Below are 18158 nucleotides of genomic sequence, written 5' to 3'. Positions count from 1 at the left end.
CTAAACCAATAATTTCAATTGACAGCAGTTTCAATGCTCTTCCATTTTGACTCAAATATTGGAATATCTTTAATGAAGGTTTTTGGTAAAAAAAAATGTGTACGATAATAGAAGTCTCTAAATCCATGCAAGACCAACGCATCGGCGAGCCTGGCGTTCCCGAGGTGCAGTGTGAGGCGTGTCCATCTGCATGGACCATTAGACATGTTTCATAGCTTAGTGATCGCTTCCCCTGAAAGCATCGGTCAGTTCAATGTTAATGTCCCCTTTCTGGCCCCTCCCCCTTTTCTCACCATCCTCTCCTCTTGTGTGCTGTCCAGCTGCCTCTGACCTCTGACCTCTGCCCCCTTACTCCTGACCCCGGGTACATTCCCACGCCACACCCTTTTGTGGCCTGCTCGCCATGGCAACACGGCGGTCACTCCCTTGCATATCCCCTGAGATTAGGATTCAGCTCCACTGGGATGGGTGTAATGTGCTCTAATTTGGCCTAATCCCAAATCAGATGTGGTTCTCTTTACAGTATGGAGCTCAGATTAGCAGCCTGATAAGGATATAGTCCGATGATTAACTGTCAGGTTTTTAACATGATTAAATATATTATAAAAACCCAAAAACTATAAAGATATAAACAGCAGAGATGATAAACAGAGTGAAGTGTTAGCTGCATGCGTGTTCATGTCTGGCCTGAGAAACATCCCTTAGAACTTCTACATGATGCACTCACGCCTAAAGTAAAATTTTTCATACTTTTTTTCAGCCTGCAAATGTTTTCTTTTTTCATCCAAGCAATTCAAACAAATTGATTAAACACAACACAAGTAGACCCATTATTAAGTTGTATTTTCTTCCTTAAATCCTTAATACCACATGATGGAATCCCGTCCCTGTTCACCTGCCATGCCCCTCTGCGTGTGAGGCCCCGCCCACGCCGTCACCCCCCCCCCCCCCTCCTTCACTCTCACACTTAATTGCAGCCAAAGCAGATTTTCTCCATTGAGCCTCTGTCTCTTAGGTTACCCCAGTCCTGCATGAAATGAGATGGACAGAGGGAAGAAGGGACACACACGCAGAGACGGCACTCAGCAGCCAGCCGCCGACCCGGACGGACGTCCAGCACTGGATCTAAACAACTCAAGTCTCTTAGCCTTCCTTAACCTAGGGTTTGGTAATGCATGATTTAAAGATAGTTCAACACTTTTTAGTAAATGAAAACCCCTTTGGGATTATCAACCTTTCTGCGGTAAGAACTTTTTCATTTAAACTATGTTTTTGGTGTGCATGGTTTTAGTCAGAAATTTTACAAATAATTTTGAAAAGGATAATTTTTGCAAACCAAATGTTTAAGGTTTTTCATGTGCATTTATTTCTCAAAATAATATTCAACAGTTCACTAGTATAACAAAAACTAAGATCATTTTCTTACAAAACAAATGTAATCTTATTGTGCATTTTGTGCATTGTACTGCTTTTGTACTGCTTTAACATAACTTATTATTTCATTGATTTTCATTCATCTAGAATTGTGCAATGATACAAATGTATATATCTGCTGTGCCAAAAGGTAGATAGATACATATGTAATAGTGTTAAATATGGTGCATAGCTTGATGTGTCTTTGTGGTTTCCTCTCCAGGACCTCTGTCCAGCAGTCTCCTCACATGGGTGGAACTCAGAGTCTAGGGTTGATTGTCCAAACGCAATTCTTGTATCTCTGAAACCAGGAGTTGTGCATGGACATCTAACACTCGGCTGCTGCTAAACAGATCCAGATGAGTCAGCTTCAACGGATGGATTTCATGGAAAAACATAAAGTGATGGGACTTATGATAGACTAAACTAAAGACATCTAGTTTCCATAACACTAGGTTAATCAACCCAATGTCTCCATAGGTATTCATCATTAGGTTACATTTGAAATACTAGAAGATACATTTGTGTCAATGGTTTAATTAAGTAAATAACACAAATGTATGCATCATATTGGGCCATATAATTGATTTACTTAAAAACTTTAAATCTGAGATTTTGATATTGAGTTTATAACCTATTTGATTAAATGCATTTATTACATTATGTGATTTTTCTTTGATAACTCTCAATGTGTTTCCACACGGTTAATTATTTACAGTGGATTTCTCTCTGAAAACAGGTATGAGCAGCCACCCATCAGAGATCACGTTCTACCCTGAGGCTTTCTTATATTCTATATCTTTCATAATGTTTTTTGCATTAAAGGTTGTTTAACTCGGCGGTTACTCATCATAATGTATCATTTTTCATAATTTATGTACTTGTTAAACCACTTTTCAATATGAACTTTTTTATGTTTGAGTAAACAGCAGTAATAACAGTCTCATGCCTTTCCCCAAAAAATATCCAAATATTACTAAATTACTCAATATTATGATCGGAACTTGGAATGTCATACCAAGAGGAGCAGCAGACGGAGGAAAGCAACAGATTGCAGCCGCAGGGGGGTTCAAATCGGTTCTAAAGGAGTTATGTCGCCCTCCAGCGATAGTTAGCATTCAAAGCCCAGGGGGTAAAAAGCAAGGACCTATAAAGAAAAAGGCTCGTCGAAGTAGACCCATCATGAGTAGACCTCTGAAGAATAATTCCCGCGCGCCTCCGAGGCTCCCGGTTCCCTCGGGCCAATGTCTATGGAAAATAACGTAGCGTGTTTGAATGACCGTACATAACAAACTCTGTAGGTGTTGAAGAAGTTAAAGCTGCGTGACTTTATGAACTACACACTTTTTCCATTTCAAACTATAAAATGCATCAATATATTAAAATGTGTGTATAATCCAACGGAAATACGGATCAATGTGTAATGTTACATTAGCCCTGCATATCCACGCGTAGGCCTACATCGACGGCATATTGGACTTTGGTCAGTGGCGTAACATCATGGTGATATGCCCCGGTGCAAATATTTATTTTTTAATCCTGGACAGGACTTCGGAGCGTGGGGGGGGGGGGAGCTGCGGTGATATAGGGTGTGATATAGGGAGGTGCGGTTTTTATGGTTAGAGAACAATTACGTTTACATTTCTCAACTAATTTAATCATTATATAGCCTATAGATTAATATTAACGTAAATATAATATATATTGTATATATACTTTCGATCTTATTGTTTTTCCTCCATAGGACATAAACCCTTGAATCAAAACAACTAATTGAATTTGGTTGGGAAATGTAAATGTAACAGTTCTATTTATCCAGAAGAAGGCAGCACACCCGTTTACTAGAACTTGTTGACTGATGAGGTTGACTTATGATTCAAAGTTGACTCATGATCAAAAGGCCAATGCGGCTTCATGATAAAATGTATGTCTGACTTCCAGAATAAACGAGGGCTGCGAGGCTACGTAGGCTATGGCGCAATATAACACCACCTTGAGGATGGTTTGAGAATAACATGTAGTCATGATGTTGGTGCCATCATGCAAAATATGATGTTAAGATAAACGTGTGTGAAAGTATGTGCTAAAAATAAAAATAAATAAAAAAATGACAGCAAAATAAAAAATGAGTCAGAAAATGATTCGAATAATAAAAAACTAAAATAGATTTAAAATAGCTCAATAATGTAGGGAAGACATAGGTTACAACAAACATGTTTAAACATAGCTCAATAATGTAGGGAAGACATATGTTACACTAAACCACAATATGTTGTTTAAAAATAGCTCAATGATGAAACTTAAATATCTGAAACTTCCAGTAAATCACATGATTTAGAAGAAACAGGGCAGAGTTCAAGAGATCAATGAGAGAGCAGATGACAACAAAACCCTCACAAATTTGGCAGATCCCCAGAGTGAACCCAGGCTGCTGCAACCTAACGTTTACTGTCATCTAATATCTAATAAACTAGGAAAGTATTTTGTTATACTTCTTTCTCTTTTTTACAAACAAGTTCAAAACACACATACTTGTACTCTCATTAGCTCTCAAATTGTGAGCTCAGTATTATAAATACAACTGCAGCCATTTCAATTGTGAAAGTGAGTAGAGAAGGGGCAGGACTATAAGACTAGACATCTGGAGACCATTGGCTCAGACCAGGACTATAAGACCAGACAACTGGAGACCAGTAGCTCAGACCCGTGGCTCAGACCAGGACTATCAGACCAGTTGAGGCTCCAGAATGGACAGGTCTACTTGTTCGCTGCTTTTACTAATTTTGGCTCTGGAGTCTGTGTGTGCCAGTAAAAGGTAGGCCTGAATATAAAAAAATTATATTGCTCCACCACTGGGAAGAATCATGAAATTGAAATATCTATTGACATTTTTTCATTTATTTATTATTTTCTTATTTATGTATGGTTAATATTTCCTGATTTAAATAGCATTTTTATTCACATTTGTGAACATACAGATTCTTCATCTCGGCTCCAAAAGTGTTCCACGTCAACGTTAAGGAGAAGGTCTTTGTTCAGACCTCCTCGGCCACCACGCTCTATCTGGAGGATGAGAGGTCAGGCCAGGTCGTGTCCCATAAAAAGACCACTTCATCTAATGGTGGAGACATCCAAACCGTGGAGCTCATGGTAAGATAACGTGCATACGTTACACTAAACCACTGTGGTTAGAGATAGCTCAATAATGTAGAGAAGATATAGGTTACACTAAACCACAGTGGTAGAAGATATAGGGTACACTCAACCACTGTGGTTAGACATACCTCGATAATGTAGAGAAGACATAGGGTAAACTCAACCACTGTGGTTTGATATAGCTCAATAATGTAGAGAAGATAAAGGTTACACTAAACCACTGTGGTTGGATATAGCTCAATAATGTGAAGGAGATATAGGTTACACTAAACCACTGTGGTTAGATATAGCTCAATAATGTAGAGAAGATATAGAATACAATAAACGTTTAGAAATAGCTCAAAAATATAGACGAGACATAGAATACAATACGTTGTTGAATCATGGCTCAATAATCTAGACTAAAACTGTTGCTTTTCATTTACATATTTCATATTTGAAGTTTGACCCTAAAAGTGTATATTTTAACATCTATTTCATTCATGATTGGTACAGATAGACAGGGAGAGGATGGCCAATCTGCCACGGTTTATGTCCGATCCGTACCTTCTGCTGGTGGCCGAGACACCAGTGAGGAAGATGACCCGCGTGCTGGTGTCCATGCACAGGGGCCACCTCTTCATCCAGACCAACCAACCGCTGTACAAACCATCAGATCAAGGTCCGACCGCACAACACCAGCACCCTTCTTCAACTCAATCTGAACTATATCCTTCTTGTACGTGATATATTACTCATCCCACGTTATTCATTCATGCGTTTTACATGATCTAACTTCCAGTCCAGTACAGGATCTTCGCACTCGACCACACCATGCGACCCTCAGAGGAAGTAATTGAAATATCCGTCATTGTGAGTATTTTGTGGGATGTGATGCGTCTCAAATCTGATCTTCTAAGGAGACTTTCGAAGACTGTTGCACTTTTCATGATTTGAATGGATTCTCATCTTTCACAGAACCCATCTGGGATCCGTCTGAACCTGGACTATTCGCTCCGGGCTCCGTTTGGTGGTATGTTCAGCGGTGATCTGTACCTACCTGGCGTCGCTGGGTACGGAGGCCCATCATAAAACCTGCATGACGGCATTTAACCTGTTCCACAGCTCCTTATTCCTCTTTCCATTGATTTATTTTACATTCATGGGTTTCTTTTTAAGACTGGGTACATGGAAAATTGTTGCACATTATGAAGGAGATAAGAAACATGCTGCTACTCTGGAGTTTCAGGTCCAGAAATTTGGTGAGCGTTTACATTTATCTTAACCTTGTCAGCGTTTCAGCTTTATGCATTTCATTAGCAAAAGTGACCTGTTGTTTTTTAACGGCAGTTTTACCAAGTTTCGAGGTGATCATAAACTCAGAAGAACGCTACGTTCTGTTGGAGCGCGAGACGTTTACCTTCACGGTGACGGCCAAGTGAGTTCTGATTAATCAAGCTATGAGCACATGAATGACCTTAGCTTAGGCAGTGGTCTGACAGTAGCGACCTTTCACGCAGGTACTCGTACGGGGAGACGGTGGCTGGGAGCTTCCACTCCTGGTTCAGGGTGGCCGGCCTGCAGGGCTCTGAGTGCCTCAAAGTCTCCCAGATGATCCGGGGACTGGAGAAGACTGGCTCGGTGAGCACCAAGCTAAGTTGTTAACTGGGGAAACTTACAATAAGAACATTTGTCAGAGGAAAGAGAAACAACAATATATCGCTGTCGGTACACTGAGGATGTCCATAGAAGTGGCGGGGGGTTAGGGGGGAGGCTTTGCAGAGTCTAGGGGAACTCTGAACAAGTGAGTCTGGAGGCTTTTTCGGAAGCGAATGAGAAACCAACTTCAACTAAAATAAAGTAAAAACCCAAACCTCTTTCTTGACAGATTGAAGATGGTGTCGGCACAGTGACTCTCAGGGCTGAAGAGCTAAAGACACAGCTACAACCCAAGGGTGTAACGTCACCTACTTGGAGCAGGAGGGTGCAGAACTGGTGATGAGCGTGTCGGTCACAGAACAACAGAGTACGTTTGCCGTTTACACAGTAATGAGGCGATGTACAGTCATGCACGCGTTGGTTGTGGGCTGGGGGCGGGGCTAATCCTGGTCATGTGCTTGCAGGCAGAGAGATGCAGGAGGCGGAGATATCTCTTCCAATCGTTTCTCGACTTTATGAAATCGACCTATCTCGAATTCGATCGTATTTCATTCCTGGAGCTCCATTAGACATTGTGGTAAGTAGGTATATATTTATATAAATATGTATAAATAATATAAATAACAATAATAATTAATAATGAATTATCATTAATTATTATATTATATTATATTATATTAATACCAAAAAGGTAATTGTATATACAATATTATAATTATAAAATATGTAATCCTAAAAAATATTGGTAACACTTTATAATAAGGTGCCATAATTAAGAGCAAACTAGTTATTACCTAAACCTTTGATAATATTTGTTAGTTGTTACTGAAATATCTATTTGGCACAAGTTAATAGTTTATTTTCACTGACCACCGAGTGTCACTGACTCACTGGTTAGGGTTAGGGTCATGTGTTAGGGTTAAGGTAATGTGTTAGGGTTAGGGTTAGGCTCGTATGTTAGGGTTAGGTTTAGGGCCGTGTTTTAGGGTTAGGGTCGTGTGTTAGGGTAAGGGTTAGGGCCTTGTGTTAGGGTTAGGTTTAGGGCCGTGTGTTAGGGTTATGGTCATGTGTTAGGGTTAGGGTTAGGGCTGTGTGTTAGGGTTAGGGTTAGGGCTGTGTGTTAGGGTTAGGGTTAGGTTTAGGGCCGTGTGTTAAGGTTAGGGTCGAGTGTTAGGGTTAGGGCAGTGTCTTAGGGTTAGGGTTAGGGCCGTGTGTTAGGGTTAGGGTCTTGTGTTAGGGTTTGGGTTAGGGCCGTGTGTTAGGGTTAGGGTTAGGGTCGTGAGTTAGGGATAGGGTTAGGGTTATGCAAACAATTAATATTAAATTATTGATGAAACAATAATTAACTTGTGCCAAATAGATATTTTAGTAACAATTAAGAAATATTAACAAAGGGTTAAGTAATGACAAGTTTGCTATTTATTATAGCACCTTACTATGAGTTATTTTGTGTATTTTTTTATTTACATATATATATAAAATAAGAACAAAAAATATGTAATTATTTTATTCATATTTATTTTTAAAGACACATATACCTAGTTATACTAATTCAAAAATGTATATATATAAATATAATTATTTTTTATGGTTATTATTATGATTTGTATTAGTATGATCACATTATATCATTTTTATCAGTATGAGTATTAGGCTAGTATTTATTTTGATTTTTTCGTTTATTTGACAGGGACAATGCACAATATATAATTGAGCCAGATTCTAGCCACAAGGCTAATTTACATCTGTTGTCCCTGTATCAGTATGATTGATAGATAACCTTTGACCTCCCGTTGTCAGGTGCTCCTGCGTCTTCCGGATGGTTCTCCAGCCTCTGAGGTCCCGGTAGAGCTCAGTCTCCGGGGGGAAACCGTACCGCTGGTCACCAACCAAGAGGGGGCAGCGGTGCACATCTTCAATCTCCCAGCTTCTCCTCCTGCACAAATCACTGTTAACGTAAGAGTGCCAAGATATCGTTTTCATCAATATCTTCTCATTAACCACTTCCCAACATGGCAGTTTTGTATCTTGTTCATTTGCAACAGGTCCGAGCCGGCACCGTGACGCAGGAGAAGGTTTTGAAGCCCATGTCCTCGCCCAGTCAGCACTACCTGTACGTCAGCGTTCCCACCGGGAAGTTCAAAGTCAACCAACAGCTCGACGTCACGTTCAACACCATCAACGGTCGTCCCAAAGATGGTTTGGTGTACTACCTGGTGAGCTATCGTCATCGTCATCATCATCTTCATCATCATCTTCATCATTTTCATCATCATCATCATCATCATCTTCATCTTCTTCATCATCATACACAACGTCGTCCATGTTTCAGCAGAGCGAGGGTTGAGATGACCGTCGGGTGAATCGTGTGTTGCAGGTCTTGAGTCACGGGGATCTGGTGCATCAGGGCTCCGTGGTTGCAATGTCCCGACGGGGCGGCACCGGGATCAGGATCACTGCCCAGATGGTGCCCTCCTTGCGTCTGATTGGCTACTACTACGACCGGCACGACGTCCTGGTGTCTGACTCTGTGTGGGTGGACGTGGTCGATGAGTGTGAGATGGCGGTCAAAGTGAGGACCTTTCTGTCTTGAACCTCAGAAACAATGTTGTATAAGCTTCACCACAACGGACGACTGAGTGCTGATTGGTTGTTGGGACGCAGGTCAGTCCCTCCATGAACCCCTCCCCGCCCAGGGGGACCATCGGGCTGGAGGTGAAGGTGAAGGGGAGGGCCAGGGTGGCTCTGCTGGTGGTGGACAAGGCCATGTACGCTCTGGACCGACGGAACAGACTGACAGCCAAGCAGGTTACATCCAGACTCCCACACGCACGCACAGATACACACATGCACGTAGCCACGCACGCTCCGCCACAAACACACACACCCTCTCTCCAACACACACACACACGCACACACCCTCTCTCTCCTACACACACACCCTCTCTCTCCTACACACACACACCCTCTCTCTCCTACACACACACACCCTCTCTCTCCTACACACACACCCTCTCTCTCCTACACACACACACACACACACACACCCTCTCTCTCCTACACACACACCCTCTCTCTCCTACACACACACACCCTCTCTCTCCTACACACACACCCTCTCTCCTACACACACACCCTCTCTCTCCTACACACACACCCTCTCTCCTACACACACACCCTCTCTCTCCTACACACACACCCTCTCTCCTACACACACACCCTCTCTCCTACACACACACCCTCTCTCTCCTACACACACACCCTCTCTCTCCTACACACACACACCCTCTATCTTCTTTGTCGTCCTGGTCATTGTCCTGGTCTGTAGTATGAAGCTCTTCACCACTGGATCCCAGCACTGGATCCCAGCACTGGATCCCAGCACTGGATCCCAGCACTGGATCCCAGCACTGGATCCCAGCACTGGATCCCAGCACTGGATCCCAGCACTGCCAACAAAGTGCTGTGATGTAGACCGGGCGTGGCCAAAACATGCATCTGAGAGACCGAACTAGAAGAGCCTATACATTATTGATCAGCAACACTAAACCGTCCAACATGAATCACTCCATTGACCCCTGAACGGTCCCTCTGCTCAGACAGTGCCTCAGTCCCCCAGAGGGAGCCAGATCTGAACCCCAAACGCTTGGCATGCATGGTGTATAGATCAGTCCCTCCAGAAAAATGTGGCGTTTTTTATGATTATTGCGGCCAAAAATCCTTGATTATGCGACACATTTTCTTAAAAAATGCAATGAAATATGCGGCAGATTTATGCAATTTTATGCGATGATATTGCGGGAACTTGCAAAAATTGCGGGAACTTGCGAAAAATGCAGCTTTTCGATGACGTTCACGTCGTGTAATTACGTCACTTCATAACGTTCCCATGGCAACAGGGGGAAATGGCTGCTCTTGTGTGAAGTAAACGCAACATTTTTCAACTTTCTGCTAAGATATATGTGACTTTTTTGCAATGAAAATGCACATATTTCGCGCAGGAATCTGCTATTTATGGGGTGAAAGTGCGGCATATTTGAAAAAATGCGGCCCCCGCATGAATATGCAGACTTTGGCTGATTATGCGTTGAATTATGCAATCGCATAATCGCGTTTTTCTGGAAGGACTGATATATAGCCCTGCTTTAGCTAGCCCCGCCCACATAGCAATACCATCCAATCACAAATTACAAAATACAGCGTCCACAACCACAGTGCAACCCACACCAATAAACAGCTTGTCATGGCATCAATGCTCATACTACGTGTGAAAACCCCTCACCGAATGGTTTAGTCTGTTTTGTGTGAGAAGAGCTTCATCAATAAAGTTGGGTTGACCTCCCAGGTGTTCTCTGCCATGGAGTCCTACGACCTGGGCTGCTCATACCGAGGGGGGCCCGACCAGGACTCCATCTTCACCGAGGCCGGCTTGTCTTTTGTGTCTTCAGGTTCAACACCCAAAGCAAATGGTATTGAAAGCAAGAAGCGCTCCTAATAAAATATAATATAATTAATAATATAATAATAGCATTCGATATTTCAAAAATGTTTATTCCATGAGACACACATGTAATACTGTCTAGTATGTGTCTCATCTCTCTTGGACCGAGAGAGTACAAAGTGATCCTTCAGAATCTCTCTTTATACTTCCCTCAAAGTGTGTGTACGGTATAAGCTCCAATGACCTAATAAGGGCGTCATTCCTCAGCACTTCCTCTAGGGTCCAGGTGTAAACCCCATGCTGCACGGCGCTCCAGACGGGCCTTGGACCTCCGACATGAGCTCCTGGAGATGAGTAAGGCAACAACTACATTCACAAAATATATAGCATGATATCATATTAGTTCAGCTAGACTCTGCATTGCCTTCATGCATTCCTTTTATTTATCATATTACACCATGTATTACACACACAAACCTGATATGCAGGCAACTATTTGTCTCTTTTTTTTTTTTTAAATATATATTTAATTTTTTTTGGTTTGCAGGCAACCTCTTGCCTGCAGAATTAAGAAGGGCCGTATTCGGGCAACGGGCCGCTAGTTGAATAGGCCTATTATACGTACTGGCACTCAATGCACTTATGTATGTTACACGTCCAAATGTATGTATCTTACACAAATGATAGATAGACGTTTACTTTATTGATCCTTGGGGGAAATACATACTTATTGCTAGTCGCTTTGGATTAAGGCGTCTGCCAAACGCCCTAATTGTAAATGTAAATCTAAATGTGTCATTAGTCAGTGAATCAGGAAACTGCCCCATGGTGTGAGTGGACCTCCTCTGTCCTTAGAGGGGAACCTGAGCTCAGAGCTCCAGCAGTGCTGTGACCAGGACTTCTCCTGTGAGGAGAGGAGGAGGAGGTTGACCGAGATGAACGCAGAGGCTCAGTGTGCCGACATCTTCTTCAAGTGTTGTATTCGGGGGGAGGCTCTGAGGAAGAGTGCCGCGGAAGACAACGGTAAGCACGTTAGAAAGAAGTCGTATCAACCAAAGGACCATTCAATGTATGTGATTGATTGATTAATTGATTGATGTAATATTGTTCCCTCTGTCTCCAGCTTCCAGTCTACTGGATATTGAGGAACATTTCATTGGCCGCATGGCCGAAAAGATCAGTCGAAATTTTGCTCCAAGTTTTGCATTTACATATTTTTATGCCAATGACAAACACAAGTAATGCAATATTTTATATTTTTTTGGTATTTTTTTAAAAAAATATATAGGAATATTACAAAAGGAATATTAACAAATGCAAACCTTTTTAGACACACATTATCTCTACCGGATTCTATTACCACTTGGGAAATTCAGGCAGTCATTCTATCTCCAACTCACGGTAACACTGACTTTCTTACCTTCCAGTTACCATTTCTAATATAAGCCAGTGTGTCGAGAATGAGCTTTTGTCTTGGTGTCCCATGCAGGATTCTGCGTGGTTGAGCCAATTGAGCTGAAAACCTTTAAGAACATCTTCGTGTCTCTGAGACTGCCCTATTCGGTCAGGAGATATGAACAATTGAGCATTGTGGCAGTCATCTACAACTATGGGCCTGTTGCTGTACAGGTAAAGATCTGGATGACTGTTGGGCTCCTGGACATCTCAGTGGTTCCATCCACTATTTAGTCCTTCAGGTGCCTTTATGCGAAAACTCATTAATGTAGGTCTGGTGTACGTCTGAATCTGTAGGTCTGGTGTGCGTCTGAACCTGTAGGTCTGGTGTACGTCTGAACCTGTAGGTCTCTGTCTGTAGGTCTCAGCCTGTAGGTCTCTGTCTGTAGGTCTGAACCTGTTGGTCTCTGTCTGTAGGTCTCAGCCTGTAGGTCTCAGCCTGTAGGTCTGAACCTGTAGGTCTCAGCCTGTAGGTCTCTGCCTGTAGGATTGAACCTGTAGGTCTCAGCCTGTAGGTCTTGTGTAGGTCTCAGCTTGTAGGTCTCAGCCTATAAGTCCCAGCCTGTAGGAGTCAGCCTGTAGGTCTCAGCCTGTAGGTCTTGTGTAGGTCTCAGCCTGTAGGTCTTGTGTATGTCTCAGCCTGTATATATCAGCCTATAGGTCTTGTGTAGGTCTCAGCCTGTAGGTCCCAGCCTGTAGGAGTCAGCCTGTAGGTCTCAGCCTGTAGGTCTCAGCCTATAGGTCCCAGCCTGTAGGAGTCAGCCTGTAGGTCTGAACCTGTAGGTCTGAACCTGTAGGTCCCAGCCTGTAGGAGTCAGCCTGTAGGAGTCAGCCTGTAGGAGTCAGCCTGTAGGAGTCAGCCTGTAGGTCTCACCCCGTCCCCTGGTCTGTGGTTCCAGCTAGCCGTTCACATGGAGCAGACACCCGGGCTTTGCTCCCCGGGCTTCTCCGCGTTCAAAGCCTTCGTGAAGGTCAGCGTGGAGAGCGGGTCCTCTACGCTGGTGACCTTCGCTGCCGTCCCCATGATAAGCGGCGCTATACCCATCAAAATACGCCTTTATGATATAATCAATGGGTGGCAACCCGACGCCATTGAAAAGAGCCTGAACGTTTGGGTAAGTCAACGGATTGAATGTGCATGTTTCTCATGGGGGGCAGATGGGTATGGAACTGGTAGTCTGGGTGAAAGCGCTCAAGAAAGGTTCTCTGGCTATCATTACTTCATGGGAATTAACCAATGAAGAGTTTACTTTGCAGTTTCAACTCTTAATGTCAAAGGTTCAACGAGTGTCTCCCTTTTTTTATGTTGTTTGTAGACAGAAGGAGAAGAAAAGACGAAGGAGAATACTTATAATTATGATTTGATAGGTGAGACTTCAAATTCAAACGTTTAATCATTGACTCTTTCATTTCTGATCGACCAATGGGTGCGCTGTTGTCTGCTCAGGGGGGGCTCCTGTCAGCATCGATGGAAACCTACCCAATGAGACGGTCCCCGGATCCTCCTCCAATCTATTCATCAAGATGGAAGGTGTGTGTTGAGCCCACTTGTGTCGTAGTAATGAACTATATTACGATAGTTATTTATTTCAGTAAGTCACAGCTGAGTCCTATTCCCAGGGGCGGGGTTCGGCGAGTCCAGTGCCAGGGTCCTCCTGTCGGCCGAAGGGGTCAACGGACTTCTGAGGCTGCCTGGCGGCTGTGCAGAGCAGACCATGAAGCTGATGGCCCAGACAGTCCTGGCTCTGCGCTACCTGGACCTCAGCCAGCTGTGGTTCCAGCTGCCGGCCGGCTCCAGGGACCTGGCTCTGCAGAGGACTGACGAGGGTCAGTACGTCTGAACCAGGAAGTCGTGAGGATGTCATGATGATGATGTCGTGTTGCTGTCATGATGATGTCACGATGATGTCATGATGATGTCATGAGGTTGAACAGTTGTCAACAAAGAGAAGAAAGTCGAGCATGAGCAAGCCCTGCACGCAAATATTTAAACAATTATGTTTTCTCTCCAGGTTTGACGAGAATTCTGACTTTCAAAAAAGCTGATGGATCTTATGGAGCATGGATTGCAATTCCATCAAGTTATTGGTAGGCATTCTATCTACATATTGTTGTAAATATCTTCCCAGGTTGGCTCCTGCTAAACAGCAGCACTGGCCGTAACCGTGTTCTGTTTTGACCACAGGCTCACCGCTCTTGTTGTGAAAGTGCTGTCTCTGTTGGCGGATCGCCAGATGGCCGGAAGGGGAGGCAGCCCGCAGGGTCACATTCGCAGGGACGTGTCCAATCAGGACATCAGCACTTCAGTCCGGTTCCTGATGTCCGTGCAGAAACAGGATGGGTCCTACTCAGACCCACACCCTGTGTACCACAGGGAGATCGATGTAGGCTGGTTTCAGGAGCCCACTCACACATGGTTGGTTAAAGGAGACATATTATACCACCAGGTGTGAGTGTGATTAGCCGTTACAAGCCGTTTTGAAAATGTGCCTCTTCTGACATCACAAGTAGGCGTGTCCACCTAGATGTGTGCTGGATAGATCAGTCTACCAGCCTACTCCGATATATCGGCCGATATATATTTAAAAAAGAAATTCCAGAAACGCGTAACCAAACATAAACAGATTTCCATTACATTGGTTATTTGTAGTTATTATGAGTCCTCACTAAAATAATAAGGTAATGCAAATAAACTTTATTTTTTTTGTTTAATCGTCACAACAGAAAAGTCAAAATCAAAATGTATTAAACTTCTGATAACAAAAACACAATAACCGAAACCAACATTTTTTAATTAATTTTTTTATTACTAATTAATCGCCCGATACCGATAGTTTGGAAAATGCCTAATATCGGCCGCTAATGTCGGCCCGCCGATATATCGGTCGGGCTCTAGACTAGCAAACGTTGCTCATCTATCCGTCATACATCTAGGTGGACACGCCGACTTGTGATGTCAGAAGAGGCAGATTTTCCAAACGGCTTGTACCGGCTAATCCCACCCTCACCTGGGGGTTCAATATGTCCCCTTTAAAGCTGTGCTTCTCCTGACCCCCCCCCTTCCCTCCACTGCAGGGGGGGATCAGAGGCGCTGGGAAGGACATGTCCATGACGGCGTTCATCGCCGTGGCGCTGCAGCACGCCATCCCATTCGTCGAACACAGCATGAAGAACGATGTGGTGAGCCACAGCTATCCATATAGCTACATATGCATATAGAGATATAGCCCAGTGTACACGTTAGCCGGCTATAGCCGGACATTGGCCGATTGCACGCACGCATGGCCGGTAAAATAAAATGTAAACGGCCCACATGTCCGAGAAAAAAAAGAAAGAAGTTCACATTTATGTATGAATTAATCAGTAGCATATGAAAACCAGTAGCGGTTCCTGGCCAAGTCACCAGGGAGGCAAACACGAACGTGCATTCATGAACGCGCGCAATGCACCCGCACAGTGGCGGTTTTAGGCACGGCGACCCGGGCAGTTGCCCGGGGCGGCATATTTGTGGGGGGCGGCAAATCACATGGGTGGCGCCACGAGCAGTATAAAAAAAAAAAGCGCTGCGTAGCGGTTATCAATGAAGTACGACATTGTGTGGGGAATAGGGATTTTGGCGCCCCCTGCTGCAGGCGCACACCTGTTCGTTGAGAAGGTGCCGTGTATAGACGGAATGAAACCCCCACTGAAGTCCGTAGGTTCACGACACAACCCCCCCCCCCCCGTCAACAATCTTGCCCGGGGCGTAACTGGACCTAGGATCGCCACTGCACCCGCACATGCATACACATGTCACTCAGTGGCCAAGCTGTTGAACGCTGATTGGCTGTCATCACGCGAAATTCGCGTCAAAGTTGAAATATTTCAACTCGTGCGAATTTGTCGCGGCACAAATCCTCGTGAACGCGCTCGCCGAAAAATCTTTCCCGACTGGGCAAAGCTGGCCAAAATCGCCAGTACAATCCCCGTGTCCAGTGTTCCTGCGGAACGAGCCTTTTCTCTTCAAAACAGGATTAAAACATCTATCAGAAACCGCCTAGCTGAGGAAAAGGTGACGAGGCTGATACGCATATCGAGCCTTGGGCCGGGATTGAAAGACTTCAACTTTTCGCGAGCAGCGGAGCACTTCCATGCCATGAAGTTGCGCCAAAAGTGGCCTGCAAGAATTGCAATTATCAAATTAATAATTTTTTACCCGTATACCATTTTTGCGAAGAATGTCCGTCATGTTTTTTTTGCCTAGGCTAATATAATAAATATATTAGCCTTCAAATTTATTGAAGCAACTTAGTTTGGGTCGTTTGTCGTTTAAATGTGGACTTTTGGTGATTATTTAATTATTAGTGAATAACATCCGGAAGATATTCCTAGTGTCCGATATTCTGGAATAGTGTCGGACATTTGTCCGCCCAGGAAATGTGCATGCAGTTACCCAAGTGACGCCTAGGGGTGCTGCTAGCACTGGTTCAGAAACCATGCATGCTTTCTGGTTTGAGGTCTTTTCACTGTACTTCTACGTCCATAAACTTCTGAATTTATTTTGGTCCTTAGGTGGCTAGTATCGCCAGCTCGACGTCGTACCTCCTCTCCCACGTGGGGGAGCTGGAGAGGCCTTATGCTGTGGCCATCACAGCCTACTGCCTGGCCGTCTGTCTGCCTGACATAGACGGAGCCAAACCAGCCTGGAAGCAGCTCCAAGCTCTGGCTGCAGAAGGTCGGTCAGACACACAATGTCGGTCCAACAACACAATGCTCACACTGAAACAGTTGAATCTGCGTGTTTATTGACTTCTTTACACTCCACAGATGACAAGGGCTGCCGGGTGTGGAAAGACGATCCACAAAGCTCCTCTCAGCAGGATGCTATCACCGTGGAAACGACGGCCTACGCCCTGCTGACAGCTGTGGCGCACCAGGACTTCCCGTGGGCCGACAACGCCTCCTGCTGGCTGGTCGCGCAGGAGAACTATGGCGGGGGGTTCATGTCAACGCAGGTAACCTGGTTCCTTCATGGGAAATGAACAGAGCTGCAGTTCAACTATGAGCTATATTCAAGTTCAACTACAAGCTTTATTCAAGTAGGCCTACAACTACGAGCATTATTCAAGTACAACTAAGAGCTATATTCAAGTTCAACTACGAGCTATATTCAATCACAACTACAAGCTATATTCAAGTACAACTACAAGCTTTATTCTAGTACAACTACAAGCTAAATTCAAGTACAACCACAAGCTATGTTCAAGTACAACTAAGAGCTATATTAAAGTTCAACTACGAGCTATATTCAAATACAATTACAAGCTATATTCAAGTTCAACTGCGAGCAATATTCAAGAACAACTACGAGCTTAATTCAAGTACAACTACGAGCTATGATCAAGTACAACTATGAGCTAGGTTCACATACAACTATGAGGTATATTCAAGTAAAACTTCGATCTACATCGAAGTACAACTAGGAGCTATATTCAAGTCCAGCTGCTACGAGCTATATTGAAGTACAACTACGAGCCATATTGAAGTACTTTCTTGTGTCCAGGATACCATCGTGGCTCTGGAGGCTCTGGCAGAGTACGACGTGAAGAAGCCCGCTTAGTCTTTCACATTGCACTTGTAACAAGCTTGACTTCTCGAATTTTCCCGTCGCGCACACAGGATTGTTGTGCGTTGTGCGTCACTACGTCAGCCTACACAGACAATGTCCTAAATAAAATGAAATGCTAATATGATAAATCTAACAAAAAGGGTGGATGTCAATAATTTCATGAATGATCATGTTGTATGATAAAATTCTACTCTAAAAAAAAAAAATATTGATTCCTTCAGAAAACGTTCTCACTTGCAGTTACAGCCAGGGACCGCCAGGGGGGGTGCTGCAGCACCCTAAGCACCCCCACTTCCCGCGTCTCTGCAAGAAGATGTAGGTTACACTAAGCGTTATTTAAACGTAGCTCAATGATGTAGAGAAGAGATAGGTTTACACAAAGCGTTATTTAAACGTAGCTCAATAATGTAGAGAAGAGATAGGTTTACACTAAGCGTTATTAAACAT

At 43.8% G+C, this 18158-nt stretch overlaps 1 protein-coding gene across 1 annotated transcript; it reads left to right on the top strand.

The window, feature by feature from the left end:
• Positions 1–4042: 4042 nt before the first annotated feature.
• Positions 4043–17733, top strand: LOC130384214 (complement C3-like). Its single transcript, XM_056592317.1, is given in 31 exon segments — positions 4043–4228; positions 4392–4563; positions 5065–5230; positions 5351–5421; positions 5527–5621; positions 5728–5810; positions 5899–5986; positions 6069–6189; positions 6437–6496; positions 6499–6574; positions 6672–6784; positions 8008–8163; positions 8253–8423; positions 8585–8779; positions 8872–9015; positions 10553–10676; positions 10916–11002; positions 11504–11671; positions 11772–11886; positions 11979–12049; positions 12138–12277; positions 13003–13218; positions 13420–13471; positions 13551–13634; positions 13724–13930; positions 14116–14191; positions 14289–14487; positions 15179–15283; positions 16655–16817; positions 16910–17097; positions 17646–17733. Coding segments are annotated over 31 exon segments (3831 nt in total). The 5' UTR covers positions 4043–4160; the 3' UTR covers positions 17703–17733.
• Positions 17734–18158: the final 425 nt, after the last annotated feature.

Source organism: Gadus chalcogrammus, chromosome 6 (genome assembly GCF_026213295.1).
Source record: "Gadus chalcogrammus isolate NIFS_2021 chromosome 6, NIFS_Gcha_1.0, whole genome shotgun sequence".
Lineage (NCBI taxonomy): Eukaryota > Metazoa > Chordata > Actinopteri > Gadiformes > Gadidae > Gadus > Gadus chalcogrammus.
This window is presented reverse-complemented; position numbering and strand designations above follow the sequence as displayed.